At 47.8% G+C, this 17166-nt stretch overlaps 1 protein-coding gene across 1 annotated transcript in view; it reads right to left on the bottom strand.

The window, feature by feature from the left end:
* Nucleotides 1–17166, bottom strand: part of NT5E (5'-nucleotidase ecto) — a 56122-nt gene that overhangs the window by 6580 nt on the left and 32376 nt on the right. The window contains exons 4-7 of the mRNA XM_034991265.1: nucleotides 3934–4131; nucleotides 2541–2695; nucleotides 1037–1142; nucleotides 29–178 (exon numbers count right to left, since the gene is read on the bottom strand). Of these exons, the coding sequence (XP_034847156.1) occupies nucleotides 29–178; nucleotides 1037–1142; nucleotides 2541–2695; nucleotides 3934–4131 (609 nt within the window). The remainder of the gene's footprint in view (nucleotides 1–28; nucleotides 179–1036; nucleotides 1143–2540; nucleotides 2696–3933; nucleotides 4132–17166) is intronic.

The following is a 17166-nucleotide window of genomic DNA, read 5'->3' as shown; positions in this document are numbered from 1 at the left end:
TCCCACCTCACGTTGAAGGGTGACTTACCGCCCACCTGCAGGAACTCTCCAGTAGACCGGCCGTAGCGGTGCACGCTGTGCTCAAAGGCCTTCTTCAGCGTGGAGCCTTTTAACTGGATCAGGTCAAAGGTTTCCCCGAAGGGCAACACAGCAGCCAGGTTCTCCCAGGTAATTGTGCCTGAGGGCAGTTGTAGATGAAGCAAGAAGAAAAACAGCTTGAGAATAAGCTCACCCCAAGCCCAGTTTCCGTTAGGACTGGTGGGGATGAGGAACGAGCTCAGGACAGCGTCAGCTGTGTCAGTGTTCCTGACACTCAGGGAGGGAGCGGATTCAAGAGGCCTCTGGCCGTGCTCTCTTCCCCTGGGCACGAGGGCAGGAGCTCAGACATCGGTGACTCCAAGGTCACCGGTGCTCTGCCCTGGATCCCTGGCTTGCGGCTGGATCTTCGGTGGGTGTTAAGCGTTGCTCCTTTCCTCCAGACAGGCAATGCGTCCATCCCTGCCCTGTCCCTGTTTGACAATGAGCCGAGCTTGGGGCTTCACACGGAGACCACTGGTTTTGACAGCATATGAGGGATGATTGCAAGAGTGTCCTGAATATCTGTCTAGTTGGTTTGTTTTCCCATATGATTATCTTGGCTATCTGTAATTGCACTAAAAAAATTTAATCCAGTAGGGTGTTTTTTTCCAGCACAGAAGACTGGCAATTTGCCCCTTTCTCTTTCCTGATATCAAGGAGGAGACTGTCGGTATTTTGAATTAGTCAGCAATAATTAGTATTTAGCTTTGTGAGTCAGAAGTTTAGACCAAGACTGGGTTCCGTTAACCCCAGCTGCTACCTCAGCATGTGAATACATACGAGAACACACAAGCATGTGTGTGTCCTTCTGTTAGGCACTGACTTGTGTAGCAGTGGACCCGAACTGAAGAGACTGACACTGGTACGCGGCTGACAGCAGAGATGAGCCGAGGCTCCCCACGGGCCTGGCCAGAGACAGAACACGCTGGGTTAATGGCCCTGAGCCCGGGAAGCTTACCGTTGTTCCTTTCGTCAATGGGCGACCGAATGCCACCTCCATTTAAAATGCACATGGACACATGGTTCCAGGACACTTCATCCGGGTGTCTAATATTGTTGTTAATCTGCAACAGTAGCATGAATTTACATTAGCTATTCTAGATCTTCCTCCTCAGGATCAGTTCCAGGAATTTGGTTTGCTCCACCAGGGAAATAAAGCTGCTTCTTCCCTGCTCCTGTGTTCCCAGAGACTTTTTAAGTATAATTAGAACTAGTTTTATGCTCTGAGAAGCAAAAATAAGACATGTCCCATGTCATACTTTTAGAAGCAAGTAGCTCCGAGCCTAAGACCCCTGTCCGTGCAGGCCGGTGGGCCTTAGCAAGACTGGCTCTTGTGTTAGGACAGGGCCTCATGCAGACTGGCCTGCCATGCTGTACCCCCCACCCCTGCCTCCTGCAGGCCCTGTACTTGCTCCTGAAGGCAGGACCTCCTATCAACATGATCCCTGGCCCCCATGTCAGGTCCCCAGCCAATTCCCAAGTTGGCAATTTCGGAGGCACAGAGACAGCAGCCTGAAATGGCAGAATCCATTTCATTCTTTTCTTTTACAAAACAGATGTTTAGTTACAAGAAATAAGATGAATACATACTGATTTGAAAAAAAAAACTGTGCAAAAGCAAAAGTTTTCTCATACTTGTGTCAGCCTCCTAACAGAGTGGTAAGCACTGCTAACAGCTTGTTTCCTTCCAGACCTTTCTCTAAGCATTCCCATACTGGCTTCTCTTTAGCTACTTCTTCTGCATGATTGCCTAGTGCTGGGAAGCCCACACTGGTCTCACCTTGCAAAGTGTGAACACTGTTATTTCCTTGGCAGTCAGTTACTGAGTGTGTATATGCCAGGCACCATGCCAGGCCCAACAAAGAGTCAGCCCCCTGCGTGCAGGCTTCGGTGGGAGTGCTGAGTCTGACCTGGGGACCCTGGCTCAGCATAGCCCCCGAGGGGCTGCCACAGCCAGTCTGCCTGCAGCGAGTTAGAGGGGTGTTTTCGTGGGTGATATGTTCAGGCACAGGACTTATTATATAATTGCATGTTGTCATTCTCTGCTTCTGAAGGAGGCTCCCAGTCACACAAGGCCTGGTTCTCTGGAGCCAAGAGGACACATCAGGGAGACACACTGGCCAAGTTAGGCCCAAGCAGATGTGTTTTATCTACTGTGTCTGCATCTTCAGAGTAGCGAAGTTTTGTGTATTGAGACCATCTTACAAAAGGAAAGCAACATCCAAAATGAACAACTTCCAATAAAGGCTTCAGTACTAGTAAAGCAATAAAATGATGGTCAGCTGGTCAAGATCAGGCACCTTCCCAAGGTACTCAGTATGAATCCACCCCAAGCTTTAGTTTGGGCACTAATTTTTAAAAAATCCTCAATTCTGTAATTATCAGGTTGTCCCTCCTTGCATCCTTCCCTGCTCCCTCCTCCCTCCCTAGGCACAGGGCCCACACTCCAGGGAACCACTCACCATAGCATCACAAATCAGGTTGCCCATGTTGCATTCCTTAAAGCGGCATGATTGAGTGGAGCCATCCAGATAGACAATTGTTTTCCCCAATTCTTGAGTAGAATAATTATCTAATTTTATCCTCCATTTGTTAATGTCTGCTTTTATGCTTGGATCTAGAAGCATGCAAAGAAAAAAAATCAGCCTACAGTTAAGGCAGGCCTCACACTGGCCTACATTTTGGAGAAGGAATCAAAGATCATTTAGCTTACCTGTTATGACTATACATTTCTTTATCATAATTTTTCTACATTTTAGTTTGTGAAATTTCCTCAGAAAATTCTGTTTCTTGATAATAAGACCAGGAATGGATCTTAATTTAAAGATGCACTGAGTATCCTTTTTTTTTTTTTAAAGAAAGATTGATTGATTGATTTTAGGGAGGGAGAGAGAGAGAGAGAGCAAGTACATGCACGCACGAGTGGTGGGGGGAAGGGTAGGAGGGAGAGAATCTCAAGCAGACTCCCCGCTGAGCACAGAGCCCCACTCGGCGCTCAGTGTGGGGCTCGGGGCTCAACCTCAGGACTGTGGGATCATGACCTGAGCCGAAACCAAGAGTCAGATGCTCAGCCAAATGAGCTAGCCAGGTGCTCCAGATGCACTGAATATCCTAACAACAACTCATCACAGCTGAATGAGCACCTGTGGGCCCATCTGGGCTAGCATTACTGGTGGTGGTGGTGGGGGGGTGGTGATGAAATTCATCCAGTGCAGGTATAAAGGGCCTGCTGAGGTTCTGCTGTCTGTGTGGTCCCGGCCTCTCCCTCTGGCTACTGAGAGGTCTGCGTTGTGACCACCAGCTCTGCAAGGCACCCCACTGCCCATCCTTCCCTGATCTGATCAAGGAAAGCAATAAAAGGCAGGTGAGAGGAGCAGAGGAGTGTGGACACGTAGCCTACGTGCAAATGGATGACGTAATATGTACTTTACTCTGAGTCCCAGACAAAGAAGAAAGAAAGACACTCCCTCATCTGATAAAGAAAGGAACTTGCCACAGGCATGCTGCTCCTGGTGGTGGGGCTGGGGCTGGAGACCTGCTCCACCCAGTTTGACCCGCTTTGCTTCAGTGAGCAGCTCTCCTCTGGACACGAGCTGGGCTGACCCATGCCTGGCTGCAGCTTGAAAAGGCACACAAAGCCGTGACACCGTGTCTGATGCTGAGAGGACTTGGGGAAGCAAACGGGATTTGGGGCATCTGGGTGTGTTTTCAATCCTCTTGTCCATGAAGAGGGCAAACTTAAGGGAGAACTGAATTCTTCAAAGGTATTACAGTCTTGTCCTGAAACATTAACAACCCAGCAAGTCCAGCCATCTAATTTTCGATTGGTGGAACCCTCTCTTGAGTTTCACGTACCTTCGAGAATGCTGCTGTTGAGAAGAAGGGGGTTTCCATGTGAAGCGATGACGTTTCCTTTCTCATCAAACTCAACCTTCAAACAGCCTAGGTATTTGCCGAAAGCATAGGCCTGGACCACAGGAACTTTCCGCCCATCATCGGACGTGACTATGAACGGATACTTCCCAGCCGGCACCTCTCTGGAAGGCGGAGCGCCTAAAATAGAAGAGCCAAAGCTGATCACATCCGCCCTCGCACACAGCCGACTGCAGAGCACAAGGCCTTCTGAATGGCTGAGCTAGCTGCTGCCCTCCACAGCTGGTCTTTTAGAGCCATGCTTGCGCATCTCTCCCTGTTTCCAAAGGCCCTGTGTCACATGAATCCTTCCACTCTCAACTCAGCAGGAAGCTCTTCCCAAGTCCATGGTCCGGTGCCTGGAGCAGCGGGGGACACGAAGAGGCAGTACTGCTCAGACTATCCTACCTCCATCCTGATCCGGGCTCCATTCCCAGGAGCTGCGTAGACTACCCAAGCCACTTCACTTCCCTGCATTTCAGTTTCCTCACCTGTAAAATGGGTGAAATAACAATTCTGATTTCACAGGGCCCTTGAGAGGATTAAATGTCTAAACTTCCTAGCACAGTGCCCAGCACAGAGTAGGAAATAAATGCGTATTTCTTTCCCTTATGAGGGGATGGCAAGCTCTAGGAACCCTAGACACACGATCTAGAGCTGGAATCCTTAATGGAAGATGGGCAGAAGTGACAAAGCCTGTCCTCGCTTTTGCTGCTAAAATCTGCGTTCCTTTAAGTGCCTTTCGGAAGAGCCGCGTTGACTGGTAGGCAACTAGCATGCACACTACTCACCCAGCCAGACCTCACATCGGCCAGGTTCTGCTGCCTTCTGTGTCAGAGGGTCCCCGGGGGACGGCCTGGGAGCTAACTCCGCGCCCAGAGGCTGAAGGGCTCACCCCACCACTGCCTCCTGGATGTGCGCTTGCACGCGGGTGGGGAGCCCGGCTGCGTGGAGCATGGGCCCTGGCCCCTCGTCACTGGCATGTTTCAGATCTGTACCTGCGACCCTCCTCCAGGCACACCTTACCACAGAGACAAGAACCTGGTTTGGCTGTTCTGAATCAGACTATAGAACAGATACCTTTGAACCCACTACTGTTTCTATCAGCCCCCCACCCACCACACCCTGGACCAGTCCTTCCTATTAGATGTTTACAGAGGGCCCAGGAATCTTCAGCACATGTTGGGCTACTCACATGGACCAGTTATGAGAGTTGGCCCCTAGATCTCATTTCATCTTCTAAACATCCCATGAGGCAGGTTCTATTACTGTCCCCACTTTACAGCTGAGAACACTGATTGTCATAGGCAACGTGCCCAAGGTCACACTGGTATGTGTGTTATGTGCAGTATGTCTGGTATGTGAAGGAGAGCGGACAGAAAAGCAGGCCTGTGAGGCATGGGAGCTTATGTTCTCTCCACTACCCAACACAGCCTACAACTGCTAGTCTCGTAATGTCCCCGAGAGCTGGCTGCCCAGGGCCACTTCCTAAATCCAACGCAAGCCCAGAGGCTGCACCTTTGTACCCCAAGCTGCTTCTGGGTTTCTCCTTTCACCTAAGACAAGCTGGGGTGGGTATGGTGAAAAACCTGTTCCTTCCCTGCTCTGATGCCAGGAGCAGTCCCCATTCCAGCTCCAGAACCAGAGAGCAGAAGTGCAACAAATACCAGTGCCTCCCAAGTAGGAAACAGCTGTTGCCAACCTTAATTTCTCATTTTCTCACTCCCTCTGGAAAAAAGAAAGAAAGAAAGAAAAAAGACAAAAGTTGTGGAACTCTACTTCTACGAAGGCACCTGACTTAAGACCCAGTGCGGGGCCTGTCCCATCCCCACGTGTAGTGTCCAACCTCCTGGGTGACTGGCAGACCCTGGCTCTAGCAGCTGTGGATGATCTCATGCACGGCAGGGGAGCAGGGAAGGTTAACACTGTCATCATCCTCATTCTATTCTGTGCCGGTTCTTATTGGGGCAAACCTGGAGCCTGGACCAGGGGGTGTGGCAGCCCCCTCTCACCTTCTCACCTGGGGCAGGTTAGGGACAGTGGTTCCTCCTCTGAGCCCAGAGATGCAGGTGCCAATTGGGAGGCGCAGTTCCCAATATGTCCACAAGGTGGCGGAGAACACCCCATCCGGGAGGAAAAGGCACTAAATCAGTTTCAGAAAGGACTGGCAGTTTCCTGGAAACCTTAGAGAAGGGCAAGCCTGGCCTTTTTTTAGCCTTTGCTATTCTACCTCATGCAGACATAACCAAACTTAAAACGAATGTAACAGGAATTTCAACGATCGGGTCAAGTGCCTCATCACATCAGCTCGCATTCTACAAATAGGAGCTACTAACCCCAGCTCCCGTCTGACAGGGGACATTCTCCGTTCCGAAAGGCCTTGATGTTCCTTTTGTTAGAATGTAAGACATGTCATCTGCTTCTTGAGGGGACTTAATCAGGAACAAGGAGGATGCTTCCCAGTGGCTGAGGCAGTAGCTGGTCCATTTTGGCTCATCTCTGCTTTCTCCACAGCTGAGTGCTCTCTGGTCCCCCCAACTTGGCAAGCTCAGAAAACCACTGGCAGAGAAAGCAATCCAAGGCTTCACATTTTCCGTACCATCCAATTCAGCCAAAGATGCTCATGCCCAAAACATTTCCACACAGAGCCACACATCTGTCTTTAGAAACCCAACTTTTCATCTTGGCAGGAAGGAAAGTCACCAGAACTCTATTTCAGCCATCTAAGCAAATAAATAATCTGGGAACCAAACGTGGAGAAACTGTGGGATTGCGGGCTGACATTTAGACTTGGTAAACGGGTCACTTCCCAGCACAGTGCAAATGCCTGATAGAACCATCAGGGCTCTGCCCTGGGAGCCTTGGCCACAGCAGCTCCTCAGGAATGTGATAGTTCCAAGTACAGGCCTGGACAACTGCCTGGCCAGTAGCCAGAAGGGGCCAAGACAGTGGATCACGTGGTGGCAGAGATGCCAGGGAGTAGGTCTTTGACATGGTTTTCAGTTGGCTGATGAATTACAGAATGTTTCAAGGCAGTCTTCGCTACAATTTTAACATCTGTGGCAACCGGTTTAAGAACTTCCATACTTCCCATGTGCTACCTCTACGCAATGAAGTATGAGTCAGCCCTAAGAAAGGATGAGATCTTGCCATTTCTGACAACATGGATGGACCTGGAGGGTATTGTGCTAAGTGAAATAAGACTGAGAAAGACAAATACCACATGATTTCAGTCTTATGTGGAATCTAAAACACAAAACGAATGAAACAAAAAGCAGAACCAGACCTATAAATACGGAGAACAAACTGGTGGTTGCTAGAGGGGAGGGGACTGGGGGGGGGTTGGGCAAAATGGGTGAAGGGGAGGGGGAGATACAGGCTTCCAGTTATGGGATGAGTAAGTCACAGAAATGAAAGGCACAGTGTAAGGAATACAGTCAATGATACTGTAACAGCGCTGTATGGTGGCGGATAGTGGCTACAGCCGTGGTGAGCCCAGCATAATGTAGATGCTGAATCACATTGTTGTACACCTGAAACTAATGTAACATTGTGTGTCAAGTATCCTCAAAAAAAAAAAAACTTCCATACTTCCTATGAAAGGACTGGATACAAATAATTAGTAATTTGTATATTTCACATGATTGCTTCTAAGGGACTTGGGTGTCTTTTTTAACTTCCTTGGAAGTACTTGATCTGTCTACTTCTCTCCATCTCCTCAGGCCAGCCACACTCCTGGTCAGTATTATCTCGTGCCTGGGTTACTGCAACGGCCTCCTAACTGCCCTGTATGCCTCTTGTTGCCTCTTTCTAATCCAGTGTCCACACAGCGGGCCTGAGTGGCCTTTCTAAAACATAAATATAATCATGTACTCCCTGATTTAAAAGATCTCCTACTGTCTTAGGAGAAACGTGACAGTTTTTGACATGAGGATCATAACCTACATGACATGGCCCTTTCTTGCCTTGCCAGCTTCATCTAGATCATCTGCCCTGCAAGTCAGCGAACCTAGCTTCTCCCCTTCCCAGGCCACACCCACGGAAGCCTTCGAGTATGGGGTGCGACCTGGAACCAAAGGTCAATATGCGCGCTTGTTAAGTCATTCAGCTTCAGCTCAGTCATCTCTAAAATGGAGAAAATACTGGCCTATAGGCTTGCGGGGAGGATTGCAGAAGTTAACGCAGCTAGGGGAGCCGGACTCAGGTAAATGCCCAATAAAGATGAGTGATCATTGTTGACAAGTCAGCTCCTGGATGTCTTTCTGACCTTAGCCCAAATGTCAGCCTTTCAGGAGAAGGCTGTGTGCTGATCCCCCAGTCTTGGTCAGGTCTTCCTATATATGCTCTCACAGCATGTGGTACCTCTCCATTCACAGCATGGTTTGTAATTATATATAATAGGATTGATTTATTTGCATGCTGAAAAAAATCTGATCAGGGTCAATATCCCTTTTAAGACAAGTTCCGGGAGATGAGAGGCTGCTGTGTCTCCAGGGTTTGCCCAGCACATAGAAGGCACTCAATAAATGTTTGTTGAATGACTAAGCTTGAGTAGTTTAGCCAGTGCTTTCCCAGGGACCAGACAAGACTTCTGCGCTCTCCCTGAAGTGAAATCCCTATGTAAAGGGAGCAATGTCTGTGTGCCCTCCCCACCCCCCAATTCCCTCCCAATTCAGTTTTCTTAACTAATGAGCTGAGTGGGGGCTTGTAAAGCAGAACCGGGGCTGGGAGTCAAGAGAATGGGTTTTGAGGCTAGCTCAAGTTTCAATGTGGCTTCACGACCTTGAGAGAGACATTTAGCTCCTGGGGCCTACATTTATTTCCTAAACTTGTAAAACAAGAGATCTGACTAGTGGTTTAGCCCAAAAGTTGTTTAACTTTTTTTTTTAATTAAGCAACGAGATCTTCCACCTGCAGGAAATCTTGTGGCAATGTGAGCCGTAAAGCAGACCACTCAGGTCGTGCAGGCTTCGGTGGCCCTGGGGCCAGAGTCCGGCTCCGGGCTCCCTGCCACGACTGCTCTTCAGGTCACAGGGCAGACACCACTGGCCGACGGGCCCTCGGCACCCCGCCAGTCAGCTGAGGCTCTGTGTCCTGCCTCCCGTCTTCCCGGCCAAGAGGTCTTCGACAACCAGAGGGGTGAGTCGCAGTGTCCTCAGCCATCTCCGCACCCCACCATGACACGCAAGCTGTCCTGTTTCCTGAGGGAGCTTGACGGGCCACCTGACATTCTCCGTATCTGGACTCTGGCCCTCTGTTTCGCACATGCTTCGATTGACTGCTCAAATTCTTGCTCTTGGACGTGCCATGAGTACTGGGAGGTCTGAAGCAGATGATGGGTCTTGGAGAAGGACACAGGCTGGGCACAAAACCCTCATAAAATCCAGGCCGTTGGCTTTACCCAGTCCTGAGGGGTTGGAGCAAATAAGGGAGTCCTGTAGGGTGAGCAAGGGATCACCACACATTCACTCACTCATTCAACAAACATTTACCAAGCTCCGACAGGTGCCCGGTGCTCTGGATCTCCCCTGCTCCACAGGGCCAGGCCCAAGGTTTGTGCTTTCTCTTCCTGAGGTCAGCAGAGGCTGCCTTATGGAGACAGAGCTGGGGAAGGAGAGATGCCCCAGCTGTCCACTTCTTGTCTTCTTCTCTTCACCATAGGATCTAGCCATCCCTAGGGCCCAGTAGCTTCCCAGGCACCAGACTTCCCGTTTGCTTTTTACATTATAGAGCAGGGTTTCATATGACAAATTAAAAAAAAATCATAACACTGTTCTATCACTATAGCCTGTTAAAATGCCGAGTCCAAAGGAATGGGATGGGGAGAGAGAGACTGGTTTTCATCTTAATGTGACCTTCTTGTAGTTCCATTTACTCACAGTGCTCTTTTCAGGAGTAATAACTTCATTTCTTGAGATTAAAAAGGAGGTACATATGACCATAAATTGATGTATACTGGATATATTTTTTTGGGAAAGTCAGCATTTAGCTGGAGAAGGCATTCCCAGAGCGGTTATATACAATGTGAAATGCTGTGTCTTTGTGGTTAGTGAGGGCTCTTAACAGCTGATTCTCACAAATCATTCATCTCAGTCACACTGGTGAGCAATCAAGCATGGAGGACACAAGTTAAACGAGTTTATCTCTGTGAACCTGGAGATCATCTGGCATGACCAAAGGCCTGCTTCCAAATCATGACAGAGTATTTGGAAATTCTCTTCTGGATTAGCAGTCACGCATTCAAAACTGCAGGTGTTTCTAGGTCTGGGCGAAACGTATAGACTGAGGATAAGAGAACTGAGTAAGACACAGCCAGCCTGCTTGGGATAAAGCACCACATCCCTGGTTTCTTATTTTTTAAAGGTAAGAAGATACATTTGGTCATTTGTGTATGTAGCTCAGATTCTCGAACTGAGTACATAACTCCTTTTTAAAAATTATTTAACAGAAGTATTTATGACAGCTCAAGTTGTTAAAGTAACACGTTTAGGCCAAGATGGAGTCGCTCGTATTGAGCCCCACGTCAGCAAACCGACACTTAACTGTGCCCAGCTGTCCCAGAAAGGGCAGGTCGAGGTCAACGAGCCAGTGTTTGCCAGCTCAGCACAAGTCACCCAGCCTGCTCCCAAACTTCCCTTTGTTCCCTGGAAGGAAAGTAACACTGCTTTCGCCAATCAGCAAATGCCCCGTGTAACTTCCTTGTTCCTGCTTACTCTGGTCTAGAAGTCTCTCTGGCCTCATACAGCTCTTTGGAGCTCCTTTCTATCTGCTAGATGGATCCTGCCCAATTCATGAATCACTGAATAAAGGCCTATTAGGTCAGTAAACTGTCTGTGGAAGAGTTTCTTTTAACAAAGTTAAGAATATAGTTAAGGTTAAAATGGCCAACAGATGCATGAAAAGTGCTCAACATCGCTCGGCATCAGGGAAATCCAAATCAAAACGTCAATGAGATACCACCTCACACCAGTCAGAATGGCTAAAATTAACAAGTCAGGAAACGACAGATGTTGGCGGGGATGCGGAGAAAGGGGAACCCTCCTACACTGTTGGTGGGAATGCAAGCTGGTGCAGCCACTCTGGAGAACTGTATGGAGGTTCCTCAAAAAGTTGAAAATAGAGCTACCCTATGATCCAGCAATTGCACTACTGGGTATTTACCCCAAAGATACAAAAGTAGGGATCCGAAGGGGTACGTGCACCCCGATGTTTATAGCAGCAATGTCCACAATAGCCAAACTGTGGAAAGAGCCAAGATGTCCATTGACAGATGAATGGATAAAGAAGATGTGGTATATATACACAATGGAATATTATGCAGCCATCAAAAGGAATGAGATCTTGCCATTTGCAAAGACGTGGATGGAACTGGAGGGTATTATGTTGAGTGAAATAAGTCAAACAGAGAAAGACATGTATCATATGATCTCACTGATACGAGGAATTCTTAATTGCAGGAAACAAACTGAGGGTTGCTGGAGTGGAGGGTGGGGTGGGAGGGATGGGGTGACTGGGTGATAGACACTGGGGAGGGTATGTGCTCTGGTAAGCGCTGTGAATTGTGCAAGACTGTTGAATCTCAGATCTGTACCTCTGAAACAAATAATGCAATAAATGTTAAAAAAAAAGAAGAAGAAGAAGGTAGCGGGAGGGGAAGAATGAAGCGGGGGAAATCAGAGGGGTAGACGAACCATGAGAGATGATGGACTCTGAAAAACAAACTGAGGGTTCTAGAGGGAAGGGGGTGGGAGGATGGGTAAGCCTGGTGATGGGTATTGAGGAGGGCACGTTCTGCATGGAGCACTGGGTGTTATGCACAAACAATGAATCATGGAACATTACATCAAAAACTAATGATGTAATGTATGGGGATTAACATAAGAATAAAAAAAAGTTTAAAATTAAAAAAAAAGAATAGTTAAGGTTATAGAGTTTAGAGAGGTTTCAAAAACTTTTTTTAATAAGAGTAAAACTAGCATGACAGAATATTTGGCCAATGGAGAAGAAAAAATTACTCATACTCCCATCACCCTATGGTAATAACCAATATAGTTTGTGTGAATTAAAAAAAAAAAAATATATATATATGGATGGATAGCAATGAGGGGGGAATGGGTGGCAGAATCCATTTTAGGGAGAAAGAATTTTCTGTTTAGTAAAACACTTGTGACAGATCAAGTTTCCAACAGGATGACTAGGAGAACAGGCACACCCTCGTGTGGGTACGTCAGTCTCCCCGTTCATCTTCTCCTCTCCTCTGTCTGGGACAACCGGCTCCTGGACACAGACATGGATGGGGGTGGGAGTGCAAACAGAGAGCGCTTAATTATTTGCTTAAAAATGGTGGGAGAATTCTGAGTTTCAGGGTAGCTGGGGATAAAGGGGTTGGAGACTGGAGTAATGAAAAGGAGAACACCAGCATGGGAGATGGGTGGAGACTGGGAGGTGGGGAGGGCTAAGAAAGAAATCAACCAGCAAGCCATGCCCTCTGGAGGCAACGGCGGGCGGCCCTGAAGAGGGTTCAGTGCAGGTAGTGGGTTGTGCTGTGCTGTGCGGCCCACTCCCTTGTGGCGACTGGCAGGCTTGAAGGGAAAGTGCCTTGTGTGGGTGGAGTTTGGGGAGATGAAGAAAAGGAAATTTCCCATATTTGGCACGACACTGCATGGATAGAAAAGGATGGTTTGGGAGAGGAAAGCCCAGGGGTGACTGAAATTCAGCAGAAGTAAAAATTAGGATTAAGGGGATGAGGACAAATACAAGATTCCCAAGGAATTATCAGATGGGAGGGTAAGAAAAGCCCCAATATTTTCCAGGTTTTGTATGATAAAGAGCCTTTTTATTTATTAAAGGGAGGAGTGACTTCCTAAGTTAGCTTGGGATTTGTGACTCTCAGGTGATTACAGTTGGTGTAATTTTTATGAAGGGGTCTGTTGGAGTCCAAAGACCTTTCCACACCCCATGCTGCTTCCCAGTCAGGGTGGGAAAAAGGAGATCTTCTCAGACGACCATGAAGAGGCAAAGTTAAGGCGATCTGAATTGTAATCCCAGGAGGAGACTTGTACTTTGTGGTGGAAAGGGTTTATGATTTCACAATTGTTGGCCATTAGCTTTCCTTATAACTCAACCCTGCCAAATGACCTTGACCATGTTTTATGCTCTTTCTTTTTATATTTTGGGGTTTGGACAGTCCCACTTCATCTTTTTTTGAAGATTTTATTTATTTTAGAGAGAGAGAGAGACACAGCGAGAGAGGGAACACAAGCAGGAGGAGTGGGAGAGGGAGAAGCAGACCTCTCACCTAGCAGAGAGCCTGACGTGGGGCTCGATCTCAGAACCCTGGAATCATGACCTGAGCCAAAGGCAGACGTCCAATGACTGAGCCATCCAGGCGCCCCGCAGTCTGACTTCATCTGGGAAAGCAGTCTCATGAGACGTAGTTAAGACAGAGAAGTGTTACGTGGCTGCTAACATTAACCAGAAGGCTCTGGCTCTGTTCCCTGAAGGGGGCTGGTGCTGAGGCTGGGGGGTATGGCTAGAAGTTGACTGAAACAGTCCTGAGTGAGTGACCACTGGAACAAGTTAAGTCCCTGTGCCACCAAGGACGTGATCTTTGAAGCGACTGCCTACACCTCTGCCCTCTGGTTGGTTCTCCCAACTCACTTAATAAACCACACACGTCAGCCGTCCTCACTGAGGCCCAAAGGAAATGGTTCTTTGTTGGATAGGGTTTCCCTGTCCTGTGGATGTGGTAAGTAACAAGACCATTTTCTTGTTTGAAAAGGCAGGATTATCTGAACTTCAAGAATGAAAATTAATGGAGATGAACAATGATTGCAAGCAACCACAAAGGCTTTCAGCCTCCCTCACTTACTCCAGTGACGCAGGGCAGGTGCATTCCTTCACACTGCGTCTGGCCACTGGCTGCAGCATGAAGAACAAGCATTAGCTTTTTTTGCTCTGTCACATTTATAATTACATGGTAAACCCCATTTGTTTTGAGAATGAAATCCTGTGGCCCTTAAAATCATTTACATTCTCTAATAGACGAAGTGGTTTGAATTTCATATTCCATAAATGTGTGCCTACGTCTAGAAGCAATGAAAATAAGGTGTTTAGTGAAAACTGGTCAAGTAAAGAAATCTTACTTTGAAAGGTGCTGCGTCTGTTAATATTCACTCAACAGTCCCGGGCACCCGCCTTCCAGGTGTCAGTCACAGCCACGGCAGGTGTCCCTAATAGACACGTCCAAGCTAACAAGGACAGAGACATGAAGCCTGCTGGCCTGGGATGGAGAGAGGAGCCCAGGAGACTGAGGTTTCGGTAAGGCTGATGGCCAGCTCTCCAAGGAATAAGGGGTGAGAGGCTCTAAGTTAAGGCCAGGAGGCTAGGACGAGGGAGGTGGATAGTGGGGCCCTGGGGATGGAGCCATCCCAGATGATGACCCAGTTTCAGCCTCCTGTAAAGTTGCTGAAATGGCGTGGAGGTGACAGTCGCATGTTTAGAGGATCAAGGGACTCTGAACCTTGGGTATGGGGTCAGCCATCCACATGGAACCCTCCACCGGGATGAAGGCAGGAGCTGGGGCTGAGAGGAAGACCACAGGCTGGGCGATGCTGAGGAGTGGCTTAGAGACCATTCGATGACAGCAAGAAGGAGGGGCCAGGGTGTAGAGCCTGGAGGTAGGAGCCTCAAAGAAGTTAGAGGTATAATGAAGTTCACGGCAGTAACCGAAGGAAGTCATAAGCTGTTCTACGAAAAAAAGTTTTATTTCCCCAAAGTCTGGAAAGTAAGCAATCAGGCTCTTTGCATGGATGACTTTCTGGGGAACAGTCAGTCTATGTTAGAATGCAGGGGGTCGTAGACTTGGCAGTTCTAACCCTGCTATTCTGCAGATACAGAAACTGATGTCTCCATTCACCCAAGGCCACAGGTAGCCAGAATGACCAGCACGATCCAAAATTCAGTTCACACAGCGGGAGGCAAACAGCACACTGAGTGTGCCTTCGAGGGCCGCACGGGGCATAGAGTCCCCCGGCCCACCTGCTTCAGCTTTCAACCTGCTCTCCCTTTACTACATACGTTCTTCTCCAAAGGCAACAACACAGGGCCAGTTCGTGACTCTAGGATTTCATTCCTATTGAGAAAACATGTGGGGACTAGTCCTCACCCCTTGCAACTTTAAGATTCTGTAAGCATAGTCGGGTGGACCTCTTCCCCCCCTTCATTCCAACGTGAGCATGGTCAGGCAATACTAGGTTATCTGCACGTACACAATGGCTGTACTCAGAAGAACCTGGAATAACGTTCAACATTTGTCGGGGAGGGAGGCGGGCAGGCTGGGGGAGCAGTTCATGCACTGTTTCAGTCATGCCTCATTGAAAGCTGAGTTTTTTAAAAAATATGGGCTAGTTACAGTACAATGAAGTTAATTTAATAGGTGAAAACCAGCATTAAACAAATTAAATAACGGAACAGAAAATATCAGGTGCAATCTGGGCGCTTTGTGAAATTTTCTTTCAGGTGTGTGTGTGTGTGTGTGTGTGTTGGGTTCTGTGCATGGCAAGACATAAAATTCCAGAGGATGTATTATTATTATTTTTTAAATATTTTATTTATTTTTGAGAGAGAAAGAGAGCACAAGCAGGGGGAGCGGCAGGCAGAAGGAGAAGCAGGCTTCCCGCCGAGCAGGGAGCCCGACGTGGGGCTCGATCCCAGGATGCCGGGATCATGACCTGAGCCGAAGGCAGACGCTTAATGACTGAGCTACCCAGGTGCCTGGGATGTATTATTTTAACTACACTTTTATTTACAAATCATATTTAACCTCAAGTTAGGTTATGCTAATTCCAAAAACAATTCAGAGGAATTTAAGGTTGTGAAAATTTATTTAAACAAGCAAATATGCTTCATTTCCTCCCTTGTCTTGGAATTACCTTTAATTGTTAACTGCATCCCTCAAAATGATGAGTATCAGAATTGAATATTTTCATGAGAACCAGTTCGTGGGAACAATAGTCTTGCTAAGCAACCATGAAATGTGAAATAAGTGACTAAAACTTTAGAGGCAGTTTTTTCAGAAACTGTAATGATCTACTTCAAGATTTATGTATAAACAAATCCTAATTTTTATCCCCAAATCTTTCTTTCATCCAGTCATTCATCATTAACGAAGCTCACTTACTTGGCAAGAGGCACATAGTGTTTTGCAGGACCTCACTGGCTGGAACAAAGGGACAGGGACAAAAGGTCAGGCTGCAGCATTAATGGGAAGCCGGGCATGGTCCCCGAACCTTTTCAGGCCCAGCAGGGCACAGTAATTGTTGGTCACCCGGCAAGGCCGTGCACGGCCGATGGGTGCCGGAAGAGGCAGTTGCTAAGATGGTGTAAAGGCACATCCTGAAGAACAGGGGAATGGCTCTAGCATCTGAATGGAGGGGGTGGATTCCTTTGATTGTTTATGTGCCGTTTTGGTCCTGCTTCATTCAGAGCTGAGTTTTTCAAAACGTGGGCCAGCTACAATATGAGGAAATTAATTTAATGGGTGGTAACTGACACTTTAAAAAAAATGAAACAGTACAGAACCAGGGTGCACTCCAGGTTCTTTGTGAAAGTTCAGTGTGTGTGTGTGTGTGTGTGTGACTCTGTGTGTGTGACTCTGTGTTTGTGACTGTGTTTGTGGGTGTGACTGTGTGTGACTGTGTGTGTGTGTGTGTGAGACTGTGTGTGTGACTGTGTGTGTTTGTGGGTGTGACTGTGTGTGTGGTATGCGTGTGTGTGTGACTGTGTGACTGTGTGTGTGTGTGAGACTGTGTGTGACTGTGTGTGACTGTGTGTTTGTGTGACTGTGTGTGTGGTATGCGTGTGTGTGACTGTGTGTGTGTGGCTGTGTGACTGTGTGTGTGTGTGAGACTGTGACTGTGTGTGTTTGTGGGTGTGACTGTGTGTGGTATGCGTGTGACTGTGACTGACTGTGTGTGTGTGAGACTGTGTGTGACTGTGTGTGTTTGTGGGTGTGACTGTGTGTGTGTGGTATGCGTGTGACTGTGACTGTGTGACTGTGTGTGTGTGAGACTGTGTGTGACTGTGTGTTTGTGGTATGTGTGTGACTGTGTGTGACTGTGTGACTGTGTGTGTGTGTGTGACTGTGTGTGTGGTATGCGTGTGACTGTGTGTGAC

The sequence above is a fragment of the Mirounga leonina genome, unplaced genomic scaffold (genome assembly GCF_011800145.1).
Source record: "Mirounga leonina isolate KUSES-001 unplaced genomic scaffold, KU_Mleo_1.0 Mir_53, whole genome shotgun sequence".
In the NCBI taxonomy this organism is placed as follows: Eukaryota; Metazoa; Chordata; class Mammalia; order Carnivora; family Phocidae; genus Mirounga; species Mirounga leonina.
Note: the sequence above shows the minus strand (reverse complement) of the source record. Positions and strands in the feature narration are given on the sequence as shown.